This window comes from Pichia membranifaciens, assembly GCF_001661235.1.
Source record: "Pichia membranifaciens NRRL Y-2026 unplaced genomic scaffold PICMEscaffold_1, whole genome shotgun sequence".
Lineage (NCBI taxonomy): Eukaryota > Fungi > Ascomycota > Pichiomycetes > Pichiales > Pichiaceae > Pichia > Pichia membranifaciens.
In genome coordinates, this window is record NW_017566982.1 from 1515345 (window position 1) to 1538145 (window position 22801).

Consider the following 22801-nt stretch of genomic DNA (forward strand, 5'->3'; position numbering starts at 1 on the left):
ACAAAGAATATATAGCCCAAAATGGTTGCAGTTCCAGAACTTAAGCAGTATCTAAACAATCAAATCAAAGTTGAGCTCAATGGGAATCGAGTGGTACAGGGGAAGTTAGCAGGCTATGATTTTTTTCTTAACCTCACAATGTCAGATTGCGTTGAAGTAAAAGGACCAAAGACCAACCCGGAATACATACAGTTAGGTCAGAGTGTGATAAGAGGTAACTCGATTATAAATATAGAACTCATATAATGCTCCACGTGAAACTTTCTTCTTCACAGGATGTAATACGATATGTACCACAATGTATATTTTTTACTCCATTTACAAAAAACCAAATAGAAAATTTGACGCCTACTAGATACCCGATACAAAAGCAACCCGGAAATGGACTATAGTTGGGAGAATATATCATCAATGAAACTTGCGTTATCCTTGATAGTTTCATTCACAGGAGCTTTTTTCTTGACTGATACTCCAGTGTTTCCACTGCTATCAGTCATGATCTTGTCCATCCTTATTCTTGCGTTCATGACACAGTTGATCTTATTGAACACTTTCATCAAAGTAGTTTTAAACTCTCCCCAATCAGCGTAGTTTGAATGTAGACTTCTTTGCTCTTTTTCGACAAACATATTTAGATCCCACAAGTGTTTTGTAAAATGCCTCCAGTTGCCTTCGCTGAGCCTGATGGATTTTGCTTGTGATTGCTTGAACTTGATTAGCTCATAGATGAACTCGGCCGTCATTCTATTCTTCTCTCTTTTCACCATCGCATTTTTGGAGTTAGAGTTGACGCTTTTGTTGTCTTTATTCAAAAAGGCCTCAATCTTATTGACTGTAGTTTTGATTGGTGGTTCAACGGTGAATTGCTTTCTAGTCTTACGCTTTTTGACACAGCTTGTCAAAAGCATTGAGCCATCTTCAGCCTGTCTGTACTCATTCACAACAGGCCCTGCATAACCATAGTTGAAGAATCCAATCAAACCGCCATCTTCATAGTTATCCTCGTACGATGACATAACCATTGGGTCGATAGCACTCAACTCAACAGATTCATCGTTTGGACGCTTCACGCCCTTAGACAGCGAATATCCTGTGCTCTCATTAACAATAGCTGTGGGGCCATTGTTATACTCTAGGTTACTGTTATTTTCGTTGTCAGTTCCATCTGCATTTCCATTTACTTCATCACTGGAATTATAATTATATTCACTCTTGTTTATTTCTCTATCATCCCTTTGACCATGCATTACACCAAATTCTGAAACTGTACTACCATCGTCCACTGCAGCACCATATGGAATAGATTCAGATTCGTAGTCATTATAATCAAGTGCATCACTCGCTTGTTTTGAGCGTGAACCATTGAACAAAAAGTTATCAGTCTTGTCGTTACTCTTCAAACCAAATTCGTGACTGCTTGTTGCTGATTCCATTACCTTTTGCCTAGAATAATTTCTATTTTTATCTGGATGGTAGAAATGAGGGGAAAACTCGTCAGAGTCATGACGTGCCCTTTTATTACGTTCATGAGGTTGCTTGACTTGAATGGATCTGCCCGTTGCATCAGATCGTACAACAAGGTTTGATGGCTTAGCCGAGCTTTCCCCTTCATTCTTTATCGCAGGATCTTCGTCACCATAATTTACCGAATTGGAACTTGCATTGTTATTGTATGTCTCGTTTTCAACAAATTGGGCCCGAAGGTGCTTCATTTGGGCTGCAAATTCGACTTCTTGGGCGGTATCAAAATCATTGACCAATGGATCAATGACATCCATGGAACTTGCAACTGACCATTTCGGTATAATGCTTTTCAATTCGTTGATAGTTGGTGCAACTCTAGGGTTCTTGTGGTCAATGACGGCAATTTCGTCGGCTAGCTTTATGTTATCAAATTTTACAAGGGTTTGATTCCCGACATTGAACGGATTAGCCATTATTTCTGCTACTGACAAATTCGTTTCCATTAACGTGTAAATCAGCCACAAGAATTTCCTAACTTTATCCGAAGGTTTGAACTTGGGCCTTAACCATATATCGTTCATAAGTGAACCTGTACTAGCCAAACTTGGCGCAGTTGATTCGTCGTAGTCAAATGGGAAAAATGCCTGTCCAATATCGTATTCATGAGCACAAATTAGAAATACAGTCGACACAATGTTCAAGCTGTGACCATCTTTCGAGACCTCACCAATGAAGTCTTTGAAAGTTTTAGGAATTTTACCACTTAAGTCGTTCACAGATTTAAGGATTGACTTGATTCTAGGAGTATCTTGTAGTTGTTTGACAGTTGACATGGTGTAGCCACTTCCATTTCTTACTGACTGGTTCAGTGACGCCATTACAGAGGCACTCAGGTAACTTTTGTTATCAGCACTATCCGTGGCGTTTGCAGCAGCAGCAGCAGTAGCAGCCGCAGCAGCTGCTGCGGCTGCTTCTTGATGTTTTGCATTTTTCTGCTCATCATCTACTACCTCGTGTATTTGATAGTAGTTTTCAATTATATTGAAATGGTTGCCAACTTGAAGAGAAGGAATCGAATGATAAGTTCTGAACTGGGATTTCATCTCATAATCAAAGTTAACAGTGGTATTCAATCTACCGATGTTGACCAACAAACAAATTACAGCAAAATTCAAAGCATAATTGATGTCCAGCATTAATCTTGCCTTTAGTATTTTGGAAATCTTGGAAGACTTGAGTAATGTGATAAGGTACAATTCAAAAAACGTCAACATCTCACCTCTGCTCGCATGCAGAACCCCGTTTTCATCCTTGTAATATCTGAAATGATCAGGCCAGTCAAAACCGTGGATGGTGTTGAAGTATGGATTTTTGAAAACCCTATCGTGGTTGAAAAGCAATCTCATGAGAAATTCAAATTGAACTTCGTTTCTCCAGTACGGCTCACCATCGTTTTTCTTCAAATGCCTAGAACGTGCATTTATTAGAAGGGTTTGGTAACCCCTGACGTTTTCCGAGAAACCGGCACCGGCAGCCTTCGCACTGGCAGAAGGTGTGTTTGTGCCTGCATATATATCCGGGGATCTGTGAGTTACTGGAACGGAGTGCAAACTTTCACCTTTCGATGGTCCACTCTGGCTGTGATGCTGATACTCAGGCGATTTTCTAGACGACGCCTTGGCAGCGGGCTTTCGTTGAGGGACATTGCTCTGGCTCATCAACAGTTCGGTCACCGAAGTTGGTCGGTAGGACGTGCTTGTAGCCTCTTCATGCTCCTGTTTTGGCACAACGGGCTCGTCCCCACTATTGTTTCCAGTATCTGTGTTTGTGGAGGGATTCAAAAGGGATGACAGCGATGACATCTTCAGTTAATTGACACACTATACAGCAGTCAGATACCTACTATCACTCCTATTGGTCTCGTCTGCTTTCTGTTCTATTTCTCAGCCTCAGGGCAGCAGAAGAACTACAAATTCAAGCCCTTTGCACGACCATCCACCTTTCCACCATGGGAGATCGAGGATCAAGAGGCTTTCTCGGATCCTCCGTTTCCAAAAAATTAAGCAGGTCAACCGATCGACGGAAAAGACTGACGTAAGCAGTTTTTTCGGATTTCAATTTTTTTCTTCTGCTTTCTCTATTTTCGCATTTTCCGAATTAATTATTGCAAGCACGTGGGAGTGTTGCATCTCTCTATCATGGAATTGGCAGACAGACTTGTGGTAGCTGGATTGACGGTGCTAGCCGCCGCAACGACAGACCGTTATATAACAGTACCAGTATTCCCGCAAAGAATACAGCACTGTTATTGCTGCTACCTTCAGTGCCATAATTCGGAGGTGCTGCAGCTCATCTTGTCCGAGACGAAAAGAACAGTATATAAAGGAAAGAAGCCCGGTTGTCCGCAATGCTGTTCGGAGTAAAGCTACAGAACGAAATCTACACCCCTTGGGCGAAATACTACATTGACTATGACCAGCTAAAAAGGTTGTTGAAGGAGAACGTTGTGAACCAACTGGATCCTAGCTCGGGCTGGTCAGAGAAAGATGAGGCCTTGTTTGCAGAAACCTTAGACAAAGAGCTGGAAAAAGTGTACTCTTTCCAGGTTTCCACATACAAGCAGTTGGATTCTGAAATCTCCAAACTTGAGCTGAAGTCGGAAAGGTATTTGGAGTTTTTGGAGCAGAACCAGAAAGACGCTTCTTTTGATGCTGTTGTTTTTCAAAAGAAGTTGGAGGAGTTGTTATCTCTGGCCAATGAATTGGACCATTTTGCCAGATTGAACTTTACCGGATTCATCAAAATTGTCAAGAAACACGACAGACTACACAAGGGCTATTCAGTTAAAGCGCTTCTCAATGTCAGAATGAAAGATCTACCCTTGAACAATATCTCCGAAGACACCTCACCCTATTTGTTTCGGATTTCCACTCTTTATTCTTTCATCAGAGATCAATTGAACACCTCTTCTCTGACCTCCTCATTGTCGAACTCTTTGAAAAACTCTTTCAACAAGCTTTCAAATTCAGGAAAGCTGTCAACCACTCCTAACACTTCTTACAATACCGGCATCAATGAATCTCATTTTAAAGTTTTGAAATTCTGGATTCACCCGGATAATTTGATGGAGATCAAGACCACTATTTTGAGACACTTGCCAGTTTTAATCTACAATAACAACGCTAATAATGACGATGACGATGACGACGATGATGATCCTGGGTTGGCAGACTCTACAATAACATCGTTATATTTTGATAACAGAAATTTTGAGTTGTACAACAACAAGTTGTTGAAGCAGTTAAATAAGACCCCCTCCTTGAGAGTCAGATGGAATGGAAAACTCAAGAATAACCTTGATTTGATTGTCGAGAAGAAAACTTTCGACTACGATACAGGAGAATCCAACGATGTAAAGCTTACTCTTAGAGAGAAGTACATGAACGATTTCATTTTTCCATCTCAAAAACCGAGTGATGATCAATTAGAAATTGAAAACGATAACGATATTGACGATTTGGATGAAGACGAAGTTATCGATTACAGGAACAGTATGAACAAAAAGAAGAAAGCATCAAAGAGATTAACACTCGATAAGTTTGTGAAAAGATTGAAGAAGAAGGGTTTCAGCGGCGCAACTATTGATTCATATGCTAACAGTTTTAAGAGCTTACAGGATTTCATACTCTCGAATCACTTACAGCCAGTGCTCAGAACGATTTATACCAGAACAGCTTTTCAGATGCCAGGTGACGACAGAGTAAGAATCACAATTGATTCCGATATACTTTTCATTAGGGAAGATTCCTTTGATCAACAAAGGCCAATCAGAAATCCAAATGAATGGCACAGAAAGGATATTGATTCTTCCATTGAAAACCCATACTCTTTATTGAGAAAAGGTGAATACTCAAAATTTCCATATTCTGTTATGGAAATTAAGATTGCTTCTTCAATATTCAACAATCCTCAATCAAGAACTTTAAGCTGGGTTAATGAGCTGACCAGTTCCCATTTGGTAAAAGAGGTTCCAAATTTCTCTAAATTTATTCAAGGTATTTCAGTTTTCTTCTTGGAAGATGATAATTTGGACATTCTACCATTCTGGTTACCTGAATTAGAATGGGACATTAGGAAGAATCCCGAACAAGCCTACATGGATTCTAAGAACAAGAGATTAAAGGAGTTGCAACAAGCTGAGGTGTTAAAAAATTTGAAAAAGAAAATCGGAAGTTCTGTTCAGACTCTAACCGATTCAGCAAATACCCATTTGGATCAAATCGTTGAAGATGAAGAAGGAGACGACCTTGATGCTGAGTCGTCTGATGACGAAAATTCTCTACCACCACCACCATCGTCCCAAACTGGACCAACACCTCCAACTTCTTCCTACTCTGATAATCCCGAGAGACTACCATTGATTCCTCACAAAAGAAGGAGAAATAACCTTACTGACGTGCTAATGCCAATGTTTTCCTCTTCAAAGCTTGAAGGCTATGAGTCTGAAGACGAAGAAATTGAACTTCCTCCTGGAGTTGTCAAGCCTACGCAATTAATTCGTCAATCGGGTCCTGTAAGAGTCGAGGCCAAAGTTTGGCTTGCAAACGAACGTACATTTGTACGTTGGCTACATGTAACGACTTTGCTTTCTGCCTTAACTTTCACAATTTACTCAACTGTCAAAGGATCAAATTTTCCTTTACTTGCGACTGATCTGGCTTATATTTATTTTGCATTAACCTTATTCAGTGGTGTATGGGCTTATGCAATTTACACAAGAAGACTAGAATTAATCAAGATGCGCAGTGGTAGGCATCTTGATGGTATGTTCGGCCCCTTGGTACTTGCAGCTGTCCTTGTTTTGACGCTTGCTATTGAGTTTTTTGCTGGAGTTCAAAAATGGAAATCTAAAGCTGGTGTTTCAAATGTCGCCATTTTTGTTGCAGAAAGCATAACTCAATCTCCAACAATTCAAGATCTACATCCAATTACACGCTGGGCTTTGACTAAACTATTTGCAATTGGATCATATTGAGTTAGTAAAAGTTAACCTCATAGTTCGGTCGTAAAATCATGTCTAGCTTCTTTTTGTAAAAATATCAGTACTATATATACACCTATCTAAAATAGTTTTCTACAAAACTTTAAAGTTTCCCACTACTTCCTTTGAGTAAATGCTTCTTAATATGCTTGATTCTTTCTTCTGTGTGTAACTTTTGATTATACTCGTTTACAATTGAGCTAGCATTTGATCCAACGGAGATTGCAGATATACCCGAAACTGCCAAATCTCTTGATGAACTTGATACTACCGATGCGTTTGAGAACTTCGAAAATCTAGAGCATCCTGATATTCGTCTTTTTGGCTCAATTCGGCTGAAAGAAGCAGTTAGGAGCGAAGGCACTTTCCCGTCATCATGAAAAGCGTCGTAAACTTGAGAAATGGCATTGCTGCTATAGTTGCTGGAATCATACTCATTAGTTGCAGTTGTGCTATCACCCGCAATTGATCCCCCGCTGGTATTGTCTATATCTTCAAAATCATCTACATTGTTGTCAGTGTATCCCTCAACACAAGTGAGCCAAATCTTACATGCGACTAGTAAATTGAATTCTTCAACTTTTACTATTCCTTCTACTTCGTATAACTGTTCTAAATCTTTACGAAGTAATAGTAAAGCGTATGTGAATTTGACGGCCAGTGTGGCATTTCGGCAAATAAATAATGGATATATAGTTGCTGATTTCGCTGCTGATGGGTCATTTAATACTTTGGGCAAACTAGCTCTTGGCGAAACATTGAAATTAGAGATCGGATCATGAATATAACTGCTGGAACCTAACTCTCTTATAGGATAACGGAGAGGAATATTGAATATGTCCGCAACAGTCAGTACAATCAATGCAATATAACCAATTAAAGAATTAAGACGTTCGGAGTGAGGTCGTGAAACTTGAGCTAGTCTTTGAATAATTGTGGATGAAACGATTGAAATTGGTATGATTGTGCTATGATCTGATTTCTCAAAACTTTTTGTTTGAGGTATCAACGATGAAGGAAAACATGTTTGAAATAAAGAGAAATCATGTTTATTAGAAATGGGTTTCATTGGAAAAATAAATTGAATGATAGAGGCGATCCTTGCTTTTTCAATGTTTATCTGTGACGTCAGTTTTGAGTTCTCTTCTTGGATTGTAGAAGTCTCAGTGGCCAAACCAATACTCGTGTCTGAAGTTCTTACTTCTGCTGGATATTTCAACTGTAAAACTCGTGACTTTAGTTCATTTATTTGTTTTTTGATTAGAGCAACCTTTTTTTCGAGCTGGAAATTATGGGAAACTTTTTTATGTACTACATCATTCAGGTGTTCACTTGAGGTCTTCAAAGTGTTTTGATTATCTAAAATCTTATGCAAACTGTTTTCTTTGATAAGCTCCTGTGATATTCGATCATCTAAAGCTAACTTTGTATGAAGTAAGTCGTGAATACATCTACTGTAATTATTCATCGTCATTATTTGATCATAAGAGCACGAACTAGGTTTATAGTGGAAATCCTCAAACTTTTCAATTATGTTTTGTAAATAAGTGGATCGAAGACTTTTGATTAGCTCTGGAGAGATAGCTTCATTAGGTAAAGTGTAGTAACAGTCGTCAGTGAATCTCAAGAGGAGTAGGTTCTTTAGGTGCTTTAACTTGGATTCCACGCGGTAAAGATCATCGCCTAGATTCACAAGCAGCGATAACTTTATGTGATACTGGCGTGACAGTTTCCAACTGCTATATTCACTTTTCACAAATAAATTTATCGTAGCTGATTTGGCAAAAGCGTGTATTTCCAATTCATCGGCCAATTCCACGTGTGAAGGGAACACCCGGCTGATGAAATAAGGATCATCTATGTTCAAAAAATTGTTAATTGTATAGAAACAATCAAAAAAAGTATCTTCATTGATTTTTTGAAACTCAAGCTGCCTTCGTATTTCTATGGGTTGGGAAAGGGTAGTATTTCGTACAGATGTCCCTGTTGTGAGATAGTTGTCGTCTTTAGCTGTGTTCGGCCTATTGCTTACATTATTTAAAGACGGTCCTGATTTAAAATCTTTACTTAGGTCATAGGATGATTTTCCTTTACGTAAAAGCTTCTCTCTTCTATCATGTGCTAAATCATCAGCCGAGTTGATGAGTTTATTATTATCATTTAAAACCTTCACATCCATTTCATTTTGTTTATTGTTTTTCAAATCATTGCCTCCTTTTTTCATAAGCCTAGTTTCATCTGAGCCAAAAGTATCACCACTTAACTTATTTAAATCTTCTGAATTTATTGTTATACGCTTGATCAATATTGATTTAATATGCCTGATCTCTAGGAGTTTTGATGGAAGTGATGATCTAAGTTGTAAAGCTAAAAACTGATCTGATTTTATTGCACTTCCTTCAGCCGACCTGAGTCCTCCACCCTGTAGATATGGGACAGAAGTCATTTTGGCATATCAGTATCTTTGCGTTGGCAAGAGATTAAAGGTGTGGACGGTAATTATTATAATGCAATCCCTTTTCATAAACGAATTCTTTGGTTTATGATTTACTGTGTTACGGCCCCCATCATTTTTATCTTCAACACTTCTCGCCTACATTTGATGTGCTGCGGATTAAAAACTCATTATGTGGGATCTATCAAAGAAAACTACATCATTACTTAACACTCGTTTCTTAAACTTGAGTTGTTCTCAATTGTATATCACCACTTACTAACTATTCAGTTTGTTTTGCCATAGGGAGGCAGCTAGAGAATGACGTTTATAGTTTCTCTTGCTCACTTTTGTGAAGTACACGGCCCATCCATGATAATGTGCACGCAAGCAGTGGAAAAGCCGGAAGAACTAGAAAACTTTTACTCACCACAACTTTCTGAATCTCAATTTTGCCAGTCCTGCATGCTTAAGATACCCTATGCCGAAGAATTTGCAGAGAACCGTGATACCAGCGTGACGAAAACTACCGATACAGATACAAGTACGATCTCCAACGCTAGTTCTGATAGCACCACTCGGAATAGCAATGAAAACTCTTCAAAGACAACTCTCACTTTAGAGGATCAGATTTCAAGTTTATTGAGTCCTTCCACACAATCCCCACCACATCGTAAGCGCCCGATGACTCTTAAATCTAAATCACAACGAAATCCGTCAGTACATTTTATATCTACCCAGTTTCCCACTTACACTGAGCGATATTCGTCTCTGAGGCAAACAATTGTTCGTGTCTTCACTGCTGAAACGAATGCTGATTTAAGCAAACCTATAATGTTTGGAAACTCTAAACACGGCTACTCGATTGCGCTTTCTTTTTCGTTGCTTGATAAGACAGCGAGAGGATCGGAGCGTAAGTACTCTATAATAGTTACGTCCAACTGGGAAGAAGACCTTATCAATAACTACACATTCATTCTTACAAACCTGAACCAAGTTGTCGGAAATATACTCAGAAGTGCCAGAATGGTCCAGAAACAGCTCAACCTTTCGGCAGACGATTTGCATAATAATGGTACATACCTGAGGAGATCTGCCGGCCTACCAAAAGCTAAAAGTATGGTAGAGATATTGAAGGATGAAAACTTCTTTTTGAAAATCCATATGTGGGCAGCTTTCATGTTGGATACACTGATAAAACAAAAGGAACCAAATGACACTTGAAAGTTTATCATGAACGATTTTTGTACAGTTTATTTTCCTGTATCGGTGGCAATTCAAAGCAATAGAGATTCGTGAAAAAGTATATTTTTTTATTGAAAAAGCAACAAGACTGATCACTAAGCAATTTCTGCGTATTCTCTCAAATCAAGAGTAAGAATCTTGGAAGAATTTACCTCTTGGTCCCTATAGATACCTACCAAAGAATCACTTTTTTCAAAAAGATTATTTTTCAAGCTGATCACAATAAATTGAAAATTAGGACCTCTGTGCTTAGAAATGTAGTTGGCAATTTTGTTCACGTTTGAGTTATCCAATGCGGCGTCCACCTCGTCTAAGACAAAGAAAGGTGAAGGATGGAATGAGTGAACTGCAAACAACAAAGCTAGTGCACCAATAGTTTTTTCCCCACCACTCAAATTTTCCATATCTCTGAAACGTTTTAGTGGAGGCATGATATGGTATTTAACACCGAAAGAATATGGCTCATCTTCATCTTCTAAGGTTAAGTATGCAGAGCCACCCAAGGGAGATGCTCTTGATTTTGTAAGCTCTTTGTAGACATCATCGATATTATCGGAAACGTGCTCAAACGCTTTCATAAACTTTTCATGACGGTCGTCTTTTACTCTCTCAAACCTGGAAACTATTTCCTTTTCGTTGTTTCGTGCCTCGATAAACTCCGCATCAACTTCTCTATACCTTTCTTGTGCCGTATCAAGATGTTCACGAGCTCGAATGTCAGGATGCATTCCTCGTACTTCCTCTTGTAATTTTTCAATCTGTAGTTTACACCTTGCTTCAACCGCTTCAGAAGAAAACTCAACCCGATCCTCATCGTCTATGTCACCCCTGTCTTCCCCTTCGATAAAAACAAAATACTCATCATCTAAATCTGAGTAATCAATCTCGATTGCTGACAAAATCGTTTCTAATTCTTGACTCACTTCTGCTTGAGCCCTGCCTTCACCTTCGATCAAAATGTCATCTAGGTTTCCAGATAGCAGAGGCAGTTGGATATTTTCGAGTTTAGCGTTGATCAACTGTGATCTTTTTTCCAACTTGAGAGAATCTAGCTCTTCCTCTATGGTGACAACTTCTTTTTTAGTTTGCTTCAAGTCACTCTTGAGGGAAACAATCTCTGACTCCATATTTGTTGCTTTGTTTAGCAAAACTTTAGCCTTTTGTTTCAATCTCGTGTAATCTTCTTTAGTTACTTCAAGCTCGCTTTTGATCTCGTCAATTTTCTCCTCAACCTTTTCACGTTCTTTAGACAAAACCAGCCAATTTTGATAAAAATTGTCTTTATCATCCATTAGTTTAGTAAGATGTTTTTGGTAATCGTCAAGTCTTTCCTGTTCAAATTCAAGCTTAGTTTCCAGACGTTGGATTTCTTTGACATATCTAGAGTTTTCCTTTGCCTCTTGAACAACTTTTGCACTATAGTTAGTTTCGTAGTCTTCAATATTATCAAAGTTGTATTTGGTACAAAAGCCATCATAGATTTCTCCTTGTATATTATGATAAGCGGTATGTTCATTTTCCAACTGCTTATTTATAGACAAGATCCTCTTCTCTAGATCTTCTTTTTTATCGGTGTTCTCTTTCAACAAATCAACTTCATGGTTCAATTCAACTTCAATATCCCGCATGCTTCTCGTGGCATTGTCCAAGTTCCTTTCATATTCAGGCATTTTGGATTTTAATCTTTCTATCTCTTCAAAAATGACACGATTTTTCATTTCATCAGGTATTTTAGAGTGGATCTCTGAAATTTTGAATTTCAATTCTTCCTTCCGTTCAGTCAATAAACCCACTTCCGATTTATCCCATTTAGTGTTAAAGTTGTCACTGCCTCCTCCGGTCATCAAACCACTTTTATGGATTAGTGCTCCATCCAAGGTAACCAATTTGACATTGGCACCTCTACTCCAACGCAATGAAATTGCTATTTCTATTGTATCGCAGACCAAGGAATTTCCACACACGTATTGAACGGCTCTCTCAAATTCAGCTGGATAGGTTATAGTGTCAATAACAGGACGTGCATTTTGTGACAAATTACGCAAATTGGAATCTAAAGGTTGCACTTTAACGGTATCTAACGGGATGAAGGACGCAACACCTAATCTTTGTTCCTTCATATACTCTATACACTCAGTTGCTGTTGAAATAGTATCAACAATTATGGCGTCAAAGTTTCTGCCTAAGATAGCTGCCAATGCAACACTGTACTTCTTTTGTTTAGGCTTACAGATGTCATTCAATAAGCATCGTACATTAGGAAATAGCCTTTTCAAGGTGACACACGTCTCTCTCAACTTCCTTTCTTTAGTATTCTCTCTTTGTATGGCATTTATTTCACTTAGTCTTAATAAAACACTCTTGAGTTCGTGGTTTAATTCCTGCTCTTTTTCTTTGATCGATTGGCGCAATGATTCCAAGGAGTTCAATTCTCTTTCAAAACCTTTAATCGATGATGCATTGGATTTGATCTGCAACTCTACTTGCTTCTTTTTTGATTCGGAAGAACTCTTTTTTAACTCTAAATCTGATACTCTTGCTTTAATAATATTTTCGGTTAGACTCTGAGCATCTACTTCTGTTGTTAAAAGCAATTGCTCCTCTTTGAGTTCATCAAGTTTCAACTCCAAGCTACCTGCCTTGGCTAAAAACTCATCCCTCAATTTGTTGTATTCAGTTAACATTTCAATATTTGAGTTGAATGAAGAAAGAATGGGACCACTGTGTTCCATAGTTACCTTCTCTTGCTCTCGTTCCTTTTCTGCTTTGAAATTAGCATATGCAGTTCTAATTGATGACAATACCTTAGCTGCATCACTTACCACTGACTTCTGTTCCTTCCTTTCAAGTTCAATTTGCATTATCCGTTTCTCATAATCTTTGACTTTCTCGTTTAGCTGAGAGGTTTCGGATTCTAGAGGAATTAAAGAAGTTTTGATTGCTTTCAAAGCTGATTCATCATTCTCAATCTTCGATTCGTACTCTTTAATGGTCATATGTTCATCAGACTGGGTGCGTATAAAATCCTTATATTCCTCCTGTTTTGCCTCAACACCAGTGGAGATAGTAGCAATTTCCTCATTTTTGGTTTCAAGACTAATTTGCAATTTGTCGTTTAGACGGTCGAGGTAATTCAGTTTTGATACATATTGCGTTACTATTAAGTGGTCTAACTTTTTAGTCTTCTTCGCAAATTGGTCGGCTTCAAAACATTTTGCCCGCAAGTTCTTTATTTCATCTTTTAAGTTTCTCTTTTGTGAGTTTTTCAGTGCAGTTATGTCATGTGCTTTTTCCTTTTCTTCTTTCAATTCATCAAAATCTTTTTTATAATTAATTGAGCCACTGATGCTTTCGATCATCTTAGTCAAATCTTGTGGTGATTGAGATGCGACCTTTTCAACATCACCCTGGAAAACCAAAAAATTTTTAGCTTTTATGAGGATGTTTTCTTCCTTTAGTAACTTGAGGTATTGACTAACTGAAACCTGAACGCCATTGACAATAAATGAGCTTGTACCATTCGGGTTGATCTCTCTCTTTAAGTTCAAAATCTCCTTGTTGTCCTTTTCATATACGGCAACTACATATGCTGAGTTGGGGTCAGTTTCTCTCGATGACAAGTCTGTTTCCAACTCCTTATCCATCTCCATGTCGCTGTCCTCATCAATAACATCAGCTTCTTCGTCTTCCTCACCTAAATCTTGTTGGGGAGCTTCATCGTTAATTTGACCCCTATATATCAAAGAACTGATATTTTTTGACCGTAGCTGATTAGATCTGACACCCAAAACAAATGAGATTGCGTCCATCATATTAGATTTTCCTGATCCATTAGGGCCTATTATTGATGTAAAGTAAGAGGTACCAAAACCGACGAGTGTTTTTCCCCGGTACGATTTAAAGTTGTAAAGCTCGAGACCAACTAATCTTCCCATGTTTTCTTAATCTTGGCCTTGACTTTAGTTTTGTTTTTCCTGCTATAAACAAGTCCAAGCGCAAGATGAACAGCAACGAGTCTTCACTGATAAACACCAAAATAGCCAGAAGCAAGCTCAGCTCTTTTATTTTCGTGCTCCAGACGCGTTTTTCTTTCACGCTCTGCTATCTTTCCTGTGATTAAGCTCAACTGCTTTTTGTTACTCCGAAGGCGGAGAGGCTTCGAGCTTGTTGTTCGCAACTTAAAGGCTCTACCATAATCAGTTTTTCCTTCATTCATTGCCCAGTTAGCAACACAGGCTATATGTTCTGAATTGATTTGCTTCTTACACTTGTGGCAACTTTCTTTCTTTGCGTTTCACGCATACTGTACTCTTTGTCATCACGTGACTGCCTCGTTTTCTTCTACAATTGAGAATCATTTGATTTTTGCCCTTGCTTCAAGTCTTAAGCATGAAGTTGTCAATCGCCTTTAGCTCATTAGTAACTAGAGGTTGAGATAAAAGGGAAACAAATATTGTAGAATTAAATTTACAATTAGTTACAATGGTACGTACCAAGCTGGAGGTGATAAAGCTGTTTTTTTGGAAAACTAGTACTAACCAAGGTGTTTTGTGGTATTTGATGCAGGTGGCAATTTCATCTTATTTACTGGGAACCGTGACATTAGCTGGTGCGTTCATGGGTTATGTGAAGAAAGGTTCAGTTCCATCTCTTTTGGCTGGTGGTCTTGTGTCTGTAATTTACTTTGTTGGAGGTGCCTTGGCATCCAAGGGGAGAAGATCTGGTTTAATCATCTCTTTAGCAGCGTCTGTAATTTTGCTAATTGCAGGTTTTGCAAGAGCCATTCTTACCAAGTTTGAAAAGACAGTTCCATTGGTTCTCACCGGTATTGGGCTATTGTCTACCGCATACTATGGTTACCTCCTTGTGTAGCACTTTCAGACTATAAGCAAGAATTATATAGTATTACGTTTTATTTTTCCAGTAAACTCATAATTAATGATATTTTTTATTATAAGGTATTATTTATATATATAGGTTCGTGGATGGAGTGGTAAAGTGACAAAAAAGAAAAACAGTTATGGAGAAACATAAATCATTAGCGGTTTTTTTAAGTTGATCAAACCGCTTAATCAACTTCTTCGACAGAAGGACCTGCATCTGGAGCTGCACCACCTGCACCTGCACCTGGGAATCCACCTGGAGCACCACCTGGAGCACCACCAGGGGCACCACCAGCTGCATACAACTTTTGCATGATTGGGTTAGCTTCCTGTTCTAACTCCTTCAATCTGTCTTCAAATTCTTCAGTAGATGCAGTTTGGTTGGAGTCTAACCACTCAATAACTTCTTCACACTTCTTGGTCAATTTCTCTTTGTCTTCAGCACCGACCTTTTCTTCGAATTGGGCCTCGTTAGCACTGTTTTTCAAAGAGTAAGCATAAGACTCCAATTGGTTCTTAGCAGCAATTCTCTTGCTCTCCTTCTCATCCTCTTCCTTAAACTTTTCAGCCTCAGATACCATTCTTTCGATGTCTTCCTTGGACAATCTACCCTTGTCATTTGTAATGGTAATCTTTTGAGTCTTACCAGTACCCTTTTCAAGAGCAGAAACGTTAAGGATACCGTTGGCATCAATATCGAAAGTGACCTCAATTTGTGGGACACCTCTTGGAGCTGGAGGAATACCAGATAATTCAAACTTACCTAGCAAATTGTTATCCTTCGTCTTTGCTCTTTCACCTTCGAAGACTTGAATCAAGACACCTGGCTGGTTGTCAGCATAGGTGGAGAAAGTTTCAGACTTCTTACATGGGATAGTAGAGTTTCTTGGAATCAACTTTGTCATCACACCACCAGCGGTTTCAATACCTAAAGATAATGGAGTGACATCCAATAGCAATAAGTCTTGAGTCTTGGAAGATTGGTCACCGGTCAAAATTGCAGCTTGAACAGCGGCACCATAAGCAACTGCTTCATCTGGGTTGATAGACTTGTTTGGTTCCTTACCGTTGAAGAAGTCGGAAACCAATTTTTGAACCTTTGGGATTCTGGTAGAACCACCGACAAGAACAATTTCTTCAATTGAGGACTTGTCCAATTTTGAGTCCTTCAAAACCTTTTCGACAGGGTCCAGCGTGGATCTGAACAAATCAGCACAAAGTTCTTCAAATCTGGCTCTGGTAATAGAGCTGTAAAAGTCTTGACCTTCAAACAAGGAGTCAATTTCAATTGAAGTCTGAGCAGAAGATGACAAAGTTCTCTTTGCTCTTTCACAAGCAGTTCTCAATCTTCTTAATGCTCTCTGGTTAGAAGTCAAGTCCTTCTTGTACTTTCTCTTGAACTCGGTGGCAAAGAAGTTAACCAATCTGTTATCGAAATCTTCACCACCCAAATGGGTGTCACCAGCGGTAGCCTTGACCTCAAAAATACCTTCGTCGATAGATAGAAGAGAAACATCGAAAGTACCACCACCCAAGTCGAAGATCAAAATGTTGTGTTCACCCTTTCCGGAATCCTTCTTGTCCAAACCGTAGGCAATTGCGGCAGCCGTTGGCTCGTTGATAATTCTCAAAACATTCAAACCTGCAATGGCACCTGCATCCTTGGTTGCTTGTCTCTGGGAGTCGTTGAAGTATGCTGGAACAGTGACAACTGCGTCGTTAACCTTAGTACCCAGGAATGCTTCGGCGGTTTCTCTCATCTTAGTTAACACCATGGAAGAAATTTCTTCCGGAGTGAACACCTTAGTTTCACCCTTGTACTCGACCTGGATCTTTGGCTTACCCCCTTCGTTGATGACCTTGAAAGGGAAGTGCTTCATGTCCGTTTGCACCTCCGTATCGTCAAACTTTCTACCAATAAGTCTCTTGGCATCAAAGACTGTGTTCTGTGGGTTCATTGCAGCTTGGTTCTTGGCAGCCTCACCAATCAATCTTTCTGTGTCCGTGAAGGCAACGAAAGATGGAGTGGTTCTGTTACCCTGGTCGTTGGCAATGATCTCCACTCTGTCGTTGGCAAAGTGTGCCACACATGAGTATGTAGTACCTAAATCAATACCGACAGCTTTTGACATATTTCTTTTGTGTATATATGGATATCTGTACTAGTTTTGTGTTCTATTGATAAACCTGTTAAAGTTCGTTGTATAGTGGGGAAATAAATAAATACAAGAATTATATAACTCACAACCACTAAAGACCATCGAACAACAACCTGGGACAGAAAGGAAGAAAGACCAACCTTTATATAGCCCCTCCACGCTGCGCATCAGCCCAATCGACATGTCCTCCCATCACCCCACAAGAGCTGGCCCACGGAGAAGGATGGAACCCTCTCGAAAACCGAGGATAGCCAGGAACGCCTGGAACATTCGGAAGAGATCACCATCTCCGACATCTGCCCAGTCTAGTCCATCCTCCGCAAGCTTCCCCGCCGCTTTCTACGCTCTTCTAGAACAATCCACCACCACGTCCGCCTGCGCCACGCCGCCACGGCTCAACACTGCCACCACCACTCAGTCGCAGCCTGCGCCACGCCTCGCGCACGTGATCCGGCGTTAGCTGAGCGTCCTCTTTCGGAATCACGACACGGAAATTATTGTAGGTGTCGACGCGTCGGCGGATGTTAACAAGACTGGCTCCGGTGTCTAGCTGCAAAAGGGTCTCATAGAAAGGAGGGATCTGGGGTCTTCTAGGCAGCTGGTCGACTGTGCCGGCATGGTACTTCTTAAGAGCGTCCTCAAAGTCCCGGAGGCCCAGTTTGTAGCGGATCTGTTGACCGACCCGGGCCTCGTTTTCCTCCCGCTGCACCTGTTTCGCCATCTCGACGATGTCGCCGACAAAGACCTTGCCGACACCACCGAGAAGCTTTGCAAAGTCGTTCGGGACACTCACCCCACAAATGCTGTTAATCAGTTTCTTGATTCCTCCAATGTTCAAATTCGTTCGACGGAAGAACTCGTATCGGTTCAACTGCTTGTCATCCATGCTGTCGATGAGGAGCTTCCGCTTTTCGTTGATCGTGAGGTCAAGCGACATTTCATCTGGGTTGATGTCAAATAGCTCAAGCAGGTCTTCAAAGTCCTTCGGCACCTTTTCCGCTTCTTCTTTGTCTTCTTCGCTCTCCTCTCCGCTATCACTCCCGGTGCCAAGCTCACTATCACTATCGCTTTCGCTTTCACTTTCGCTTTCGCTTTCCTCGTCCATTTGTATCCCTTCATCCTCCTCACGCTTCTTCTGCAGTAGCAACTCTGACATGTTTACTTTCCTCAAAGTATCGAACCTCTCATGCAAATACTCTCGTCCTTTGACAATGTCCAACGGTACCCCAGACTCATCCGTCGCTTGTGGCCCATCGTTTTTTCCGGTTGTGAAATTATAATTCTTTTTCTTAGGCTTCGGCTTGCTCAAATTGGCATTCATAGCATATACATTGCCACCTTCAACGGTAGCACCCGTGCTACTAGTTCTGGGAATGTTATTCTCCTTTATGGATTTAGCAACGTTGGTCTCTTTCAAAACCGTCGCCCGATCAACAGCAACATCCTCCTTCAGATTGGGTTGTGGCAAGCCTCCCAAAAGCATATCATCCAAATCAGGAGTTCCTTCCGTAGAGCTAACTAAGGGCACTGATACATCCTTCAAGAATGCGTCTAAATCTGATGTATTTAGCACGCTATCGAGCTCACTCGTCACCTTTTGCTTTTTTGTAACTTCTTTTCCATCCACTAGAGTGTCATTTCCATGTTTCACAGCCTTATTATTCATACCTGCAATAAACTTTAAGCCCTCCGGTCTCACTAACGGTTTGTGGTGCCCGCAAAACATAAGATACAACATCCACGAAGGTCGGGCTTAGCCAAAATTATGAAAACATGTTTAATCATGTCCGCGTCAACTGCATCAAAAGCCGATCGCCGCAACTTTCACGACAAAAAGTGCCAACTTCTCTCAATTTCTTGAGGCGATCCTTCTATAATGAGGATTTCTCTAACGAACTATTTCACTCATCATCACCAACTTTGAAAGCTACTTCAAAGGGCTGTACATAGCAACCTCAGCTTTTGCATCACAAAGCATACAAATCAATACTTGTGGCGATGGTTGAGGAGAAGTTTTGTCGAGTCTGCAGGTGTGAAGGCACTCCAGATCAGCCCTTGTTTCATCCATGCAAGTGTAGGGGTTCGATAAAGTACATTCATCAAGATTGCCTTCAGTATTGGCTGGAGCATTCAAATAAGGACATATGTGATATCTGTCACTCTAAGTTTAAATTCAAGATCATTTATAATGATGGTGTGCCAGATTCAGTTCCGCTAAAAATCATCTTGAAACAATTTTTCAGAGACCTGATTCACTATCAGTACCAAGTGGTGAAGTATTCTCTTATGATATTTTGTGCTGTATTTGAGGTCCCCACTGTTATTTCCCTTATAGACAAAATCATAGACTTTCAATTGGGTGTACCCATCCGAATTGAAAGTCCTTTTCTACCAAACATGTTTGAAGATTACAAATCATCGGAATATTTCATCGTGAACTATTTATCATTTCTCCAGTGTGTCATTTTTCATGGACTCTTCATTGCCATGACTTTTTCCGTGATTATAATTTCCATGATAATAATACAGAACTCTTTTGTTGGAGATGAAGGATTTCAAAAAATTATTGATAAAAAAATTGGGCCGCAACGTCGAAAGCTTGTTGATCTTTTCCAACTCAACAGAAGGAGAAGAGCTCTACGTGGACAAGAAAATGAGCAGCGTGTCAATAGAGAACTTGAAAGTGTTGGATGGGTTGAGGGCCATGTCTTTGAGCGGGCAGAAATCTTACTCATGGTTAATTCACTTCATAGAATGATTGAAGAATTAGTAGAAGACCCAACTGTAAGAGATACTGTTGCAGATCAGGTGTATTTACGTGGCCTAGATCCAGAAGTGATAAATGACGAAGATATACAGAAGGTGTTCGAACTCTACAAGAAATACCGCATTACTCTTTTGAACCACCGAACCGAGGAGAGAGAGATGTTTCAAGTAATTCAGAACGTTGCTAACAGAGACGGCAGAGCTAATGTTGATGATGAGCTTGTTAGAGCTAATGCAAGACTTTTAATGAATTTTCAAGATCCAGACATGGCAGTCCCCGCTCAGAATATTGACGATATTAATGAAATTGACCCACCCATCCCAGCTCCAGTAGTAGAACAGGACGATGGGCAAGAACAGCTCCAGGGAATGTGGGATGGACCCAAAAATATAACTTTCATTTTTCAGCTCACTTTGTTGGCAAACTTGGTGTCTATGGTAGTACTTGTGTGCTTCAAACTAATACCTTCCTATCAAGGTATGCTTTTCTTATCAATTCTAGATGCACTAGTTTTCTCCCCATTACAAAAACTATTCATGATAGCGCATCCCTATTTTTATCCTTACATTTCTCTTTTGATTAAATCTAGCCCTGCACAGTATGTTTATGCACAATCTCAAAATTTTATTGTTCCAAAGTTGATTTTGGCTTTTTTTCAAAGAAATCTAATTTTACCACTCAGAGCTGCTTATGTCAATTCTGTTCAATGGACACCGACCAGTTCTAGCAGTGAACGGATAATTGTCACTCTGACAGGTTTTGCTGTTTTTGGTTTGATCATTTTTGCATGTATGAAAAAAATGGAAAGAAGTTGCACACCAAGTAACCCGTTGGCTGGGAACTATCGTACAATATACATAGTTATGCTCCAGATAGCATCTATTGTAAAAGTCTTCAGTCTCATTGCTATAGAATGGGCAATTTTCCCATTGTTTTGCGGCATGCAAATTGAATTTGCTTTAGTGCCGATCTTCAATGACAATCTATACAACTACAAACTTGATCCTCCATTTTTTGGCACAGATTTTTTTGGTGTGGTTCCAAAATGGTTCATGGGTACATACTTCATGTATTTTTTTGCTTCCTTTGTGTCGATGATTCGCTCAAATATTTTGCGAGATGGTGTTTTATTTTTCATTCGTCCATCTGATGATCCAAATTTACAGCTTGTTCATGATGCCTTGATGAGACCTTTTTCGTTAAGACTTTCACGTATTTCATTGTCGGCTGCAGTTTACAGCCTTTACATTCATATTGAATTTAGCGCAATATCGTGGGGAATTCGTCTTTTTAGTCCAATCAAAATCTTACCTTTTCACAACGAATTTTTTCACGAACGTGCACTGTTTGTTTTGGTGTTTATACTAGGTATGTCCCTAGAGAAAAGCTTCTGCAAGATATGGAAAGCAGTTTTTAAGTTTGCTTGTTCTCAGTTACGTCTATCTTCATTTTTACTGGACGAAGACAACCCTAAGGAAAGAGGAAAAATAATATACAAAACGTTGTTTGCAAAATTGACGAACCCGACCCCAGATTATTCGGAACCTGTCCTTGAATCTGAAACCGACTTGTATTTTGCAACTCATACCAGCGCTTTATGCTGTTTTGTTCCTGATGGTAACTATGTGCGTGCTCCAAATGACGATCATGTTTCTCGAAACTTTGTCAGAACACTGTTTGTTCCTGTGACAAAATCTGATCAGCTACTTGCACCTATACCCGAATATCCCGATGATGATGAGATTTACAATCCTTATGGAGATGTTGACCCAATGGATGTTACGACATACACGATTGTGTATAGGCCCCCAGACTTCAAATGGAGATTATTTGCTCTTTTTGGGATTCTTTGGCTTGCGTCAATGCTTATCACTCTTGCTTTATATGTCTGCAATATTCTCATCGGTGAGCCTCTCATAAAATTTGTGGTTCCTAAGAGAATCACAGGAGCCTTGAAAATTCCAACAGAATGGTATAAAGTTGATATCTACGGTGTTATAATCACCCTACTTGCTCTACCTAGGTTGGAAAAAGATACTAAAGCAGTTCGTAACCAATGGAGTGCACTCATTAAAGCTTACACGGACTCGAAATCTAACGGCGAAAGAGTAAAAGCAATTAAAATCATTATTGTTGATAATATAAACAAACTGAGAGAACACTATCGGATAATTGGTAACAACCCTTTTGTAAAAACGGTAGTGAAACAGCTTCATCAACAATTCATTCTAGCAATTGGATTGAGTCATTGTGGATCACCCGTATTAGAATATCGGTTGAAGACAAACCGTTTTCCATTATGGTCTTTGCTTTACTTTGCAAGTTATATACCCCTGGCTTTAGCTTTCTGGGGTCAGAATAAAAAGATAGTAAGGCTATACTTCTTTACCGCTGTTTGTGTCCTATGCGCAAAGACCTCTTTTACATGTTTCCAGATCTTTACCGCTAGCGCTGAAATTCCAAATCATAAGCCCAAAACTGAATCCAGCTACACGTATCCTTCTTTACCGGGTTTTTTACTAGGATCTTTTTTTTCTGAAACTCGAGATGTCGAGTCGTGGATATATTTTTCAAGTTGGATTCTCATATCTTCATATACGAGCTATGTATATATTGTTTCAGGGTGGAGAAAATTCAAAGATAAGACGAAACAAATGTATTTTGATAACATGAAAGTCCTATCAAATGCTGATGATGGTGATAATGAGGATAGTGGAGAATCCAATGAGGGAACACTTGATGAAAGCAGGGCTGATAATCAAGGATGAGACGTGTTTTTCATCACATTCAAGAGCTATTCCGAATAGC

At 39.6% G+C, this 22801-nt stretch overlaps 9 protein-coding genes across 9 annotated transcripts; 5 read left to right on the forward strand and 4 right to left on the reverse strand.

Moving 5' to 3' along the window:
• Positions 1-21: 21 nt before the first annotated feature.
• On the forward strand, positions 22-246 carry PICMEDRAFT_29967 (hypothetical protein; the record flags this gene model as incomplete). Its single annotated transcript, XM_019162614.1, has 1 exon — positions 22-246. The coding sequence occupies one exon, from the start codon at positions 22-24 to the stop codon at positions 244-246; it is 225 nt and encodes a 74-aa protein (XP_019020141.1).
• PICMEDRAFT_14525 (hypothetical protein) lies at positions 72-3419 on the reverse strand. The gene has a single exon (XM_019160414.1). It carries the CDS (start codon positions 3324-3326, stop codon positions 387-389), a length of 2940 nt encoding a protein of 979 aa, XP_019020142.1. The 5' UTR covers positions 3327-3419; the 3' UTR covers positions 72-386.
• Positions 3420-3689: 270 nt separating this feature from the next.
• On the forward strand, positions 3690-6629 carry PICMEDRAFT_14526 (hypothetical protein). The gene has a single exon (XM_019160415.1). It carries the CDS (start codon positions 3872-3874, stop codon positions 6497-6499), a length of 2628 nt encoding a protein of 875 aa, XP_019020143.1. The 5' UTR covers positions 3690-3871; the 3' UTR covers positions 6500-6629.
• Positions 6609-8951, reverse strand: PICMEDRAFT_70611 (hypothetical protein; the record flags this gene model as incomplete). Its single annotated transcript, XM_019163687.1, has 1 exon — positions 6609-8951. The coding sequence occupies one exon, from the start codon at positions 8949-8951 to the stop codon at positions 6609-6611; it is 2343 nt and encodes a 780-aa protein (XP_019020144.1).
• Positions 8952-9168: 217 nt separating this feature from the next.
• Positions 9169-10163, forward strand: PICMEDRAFT_48472 (hypothetical protein; the record flags this gene model as incomplete). The annotated part of the gene is made up of 2 exons (XM_019163136.1): positions 9169-9444; positions 9661-10163. The coding sequence occupies exons 1-2, from the start codon at positions 9261-9263 to the stop codon at positions 10161-10163; spliced, it is 687 nt and encodes a 228-aa protein (XP_019020145.1). The 5' UTR covers positions 9169-9260.
• Positions 10164-14410: 4247 nt separating this feature from the next.
• On the forward strand, positions 14411-15179 carry PICMEDRAFT_14529 (hypothetical protein). Its single transcript, XM_019160416.1, has 2 exons — positions 14411-14669; positions 14751-15179. The coding sequence occupies exons 1-2, from the start codon at positions 14667-14669 to the stop codon at positions 15054-15056; spliced, it is 309 nt and encodes a 102-aa protein (XP_019020146.1). The 5' UTR covers positions 14411-14666; the 3' UTR covers positions 15057-15179.
• PICMEDRAFT_90644 (hypothetical protein) lies at positions 15155-17387 on the reverse strand. The gene is made up of 2 exons (XM_019165058.1): positions 15306-17387; positions 15155-15284 (listed from the first exon to the last, which is right to left on the reverse strand). Exons 1-2 carry the CDS (start codon positions 17197-17199, stop codon positions 15253-15255), a joined length of 1926 nt encoding a protein of 641 aa, XP_019020147.1. The 5' UTR covers positions 17200-17387; the 3' UTR covers positions 15155-15252.
• Positions 17388-18952, reverse strand: PICMEDRAFT_178047 (hypothetical protein; the record flags this gene model as incomplete). Its single annotated transcript, XM_019161752.1, has 1 exon — positions 17388-18952. One exon carries the CDS (start codon positions 18950-18952, stop codon positions 17576-17578), a length of 1377 nt encoding a protein of 458 aa, XP_019020148.1. The 3' UTR covers positions 17388-17575.
• A 272-nt stretch (positions 18953-19224) lies between these two features.
• PICMEDRAFT_70616 (hypothetical protein) lies at positions 19225-22761 on the forward strand (the record flags this gene model as incomplete). The annotated part of the gene is made up of 1 exon (XM_019163688.1): positions 19225-22761. The coding sequence occupies one exon, from the start codon at positions 19225-19227 to the stop codon at positions 22759-22761; it is 3537 nt and encodes a 1178-aa protein (XP_019020149.1).
• Positions 22762-22801: the final 40 nt, after the last annotated feature.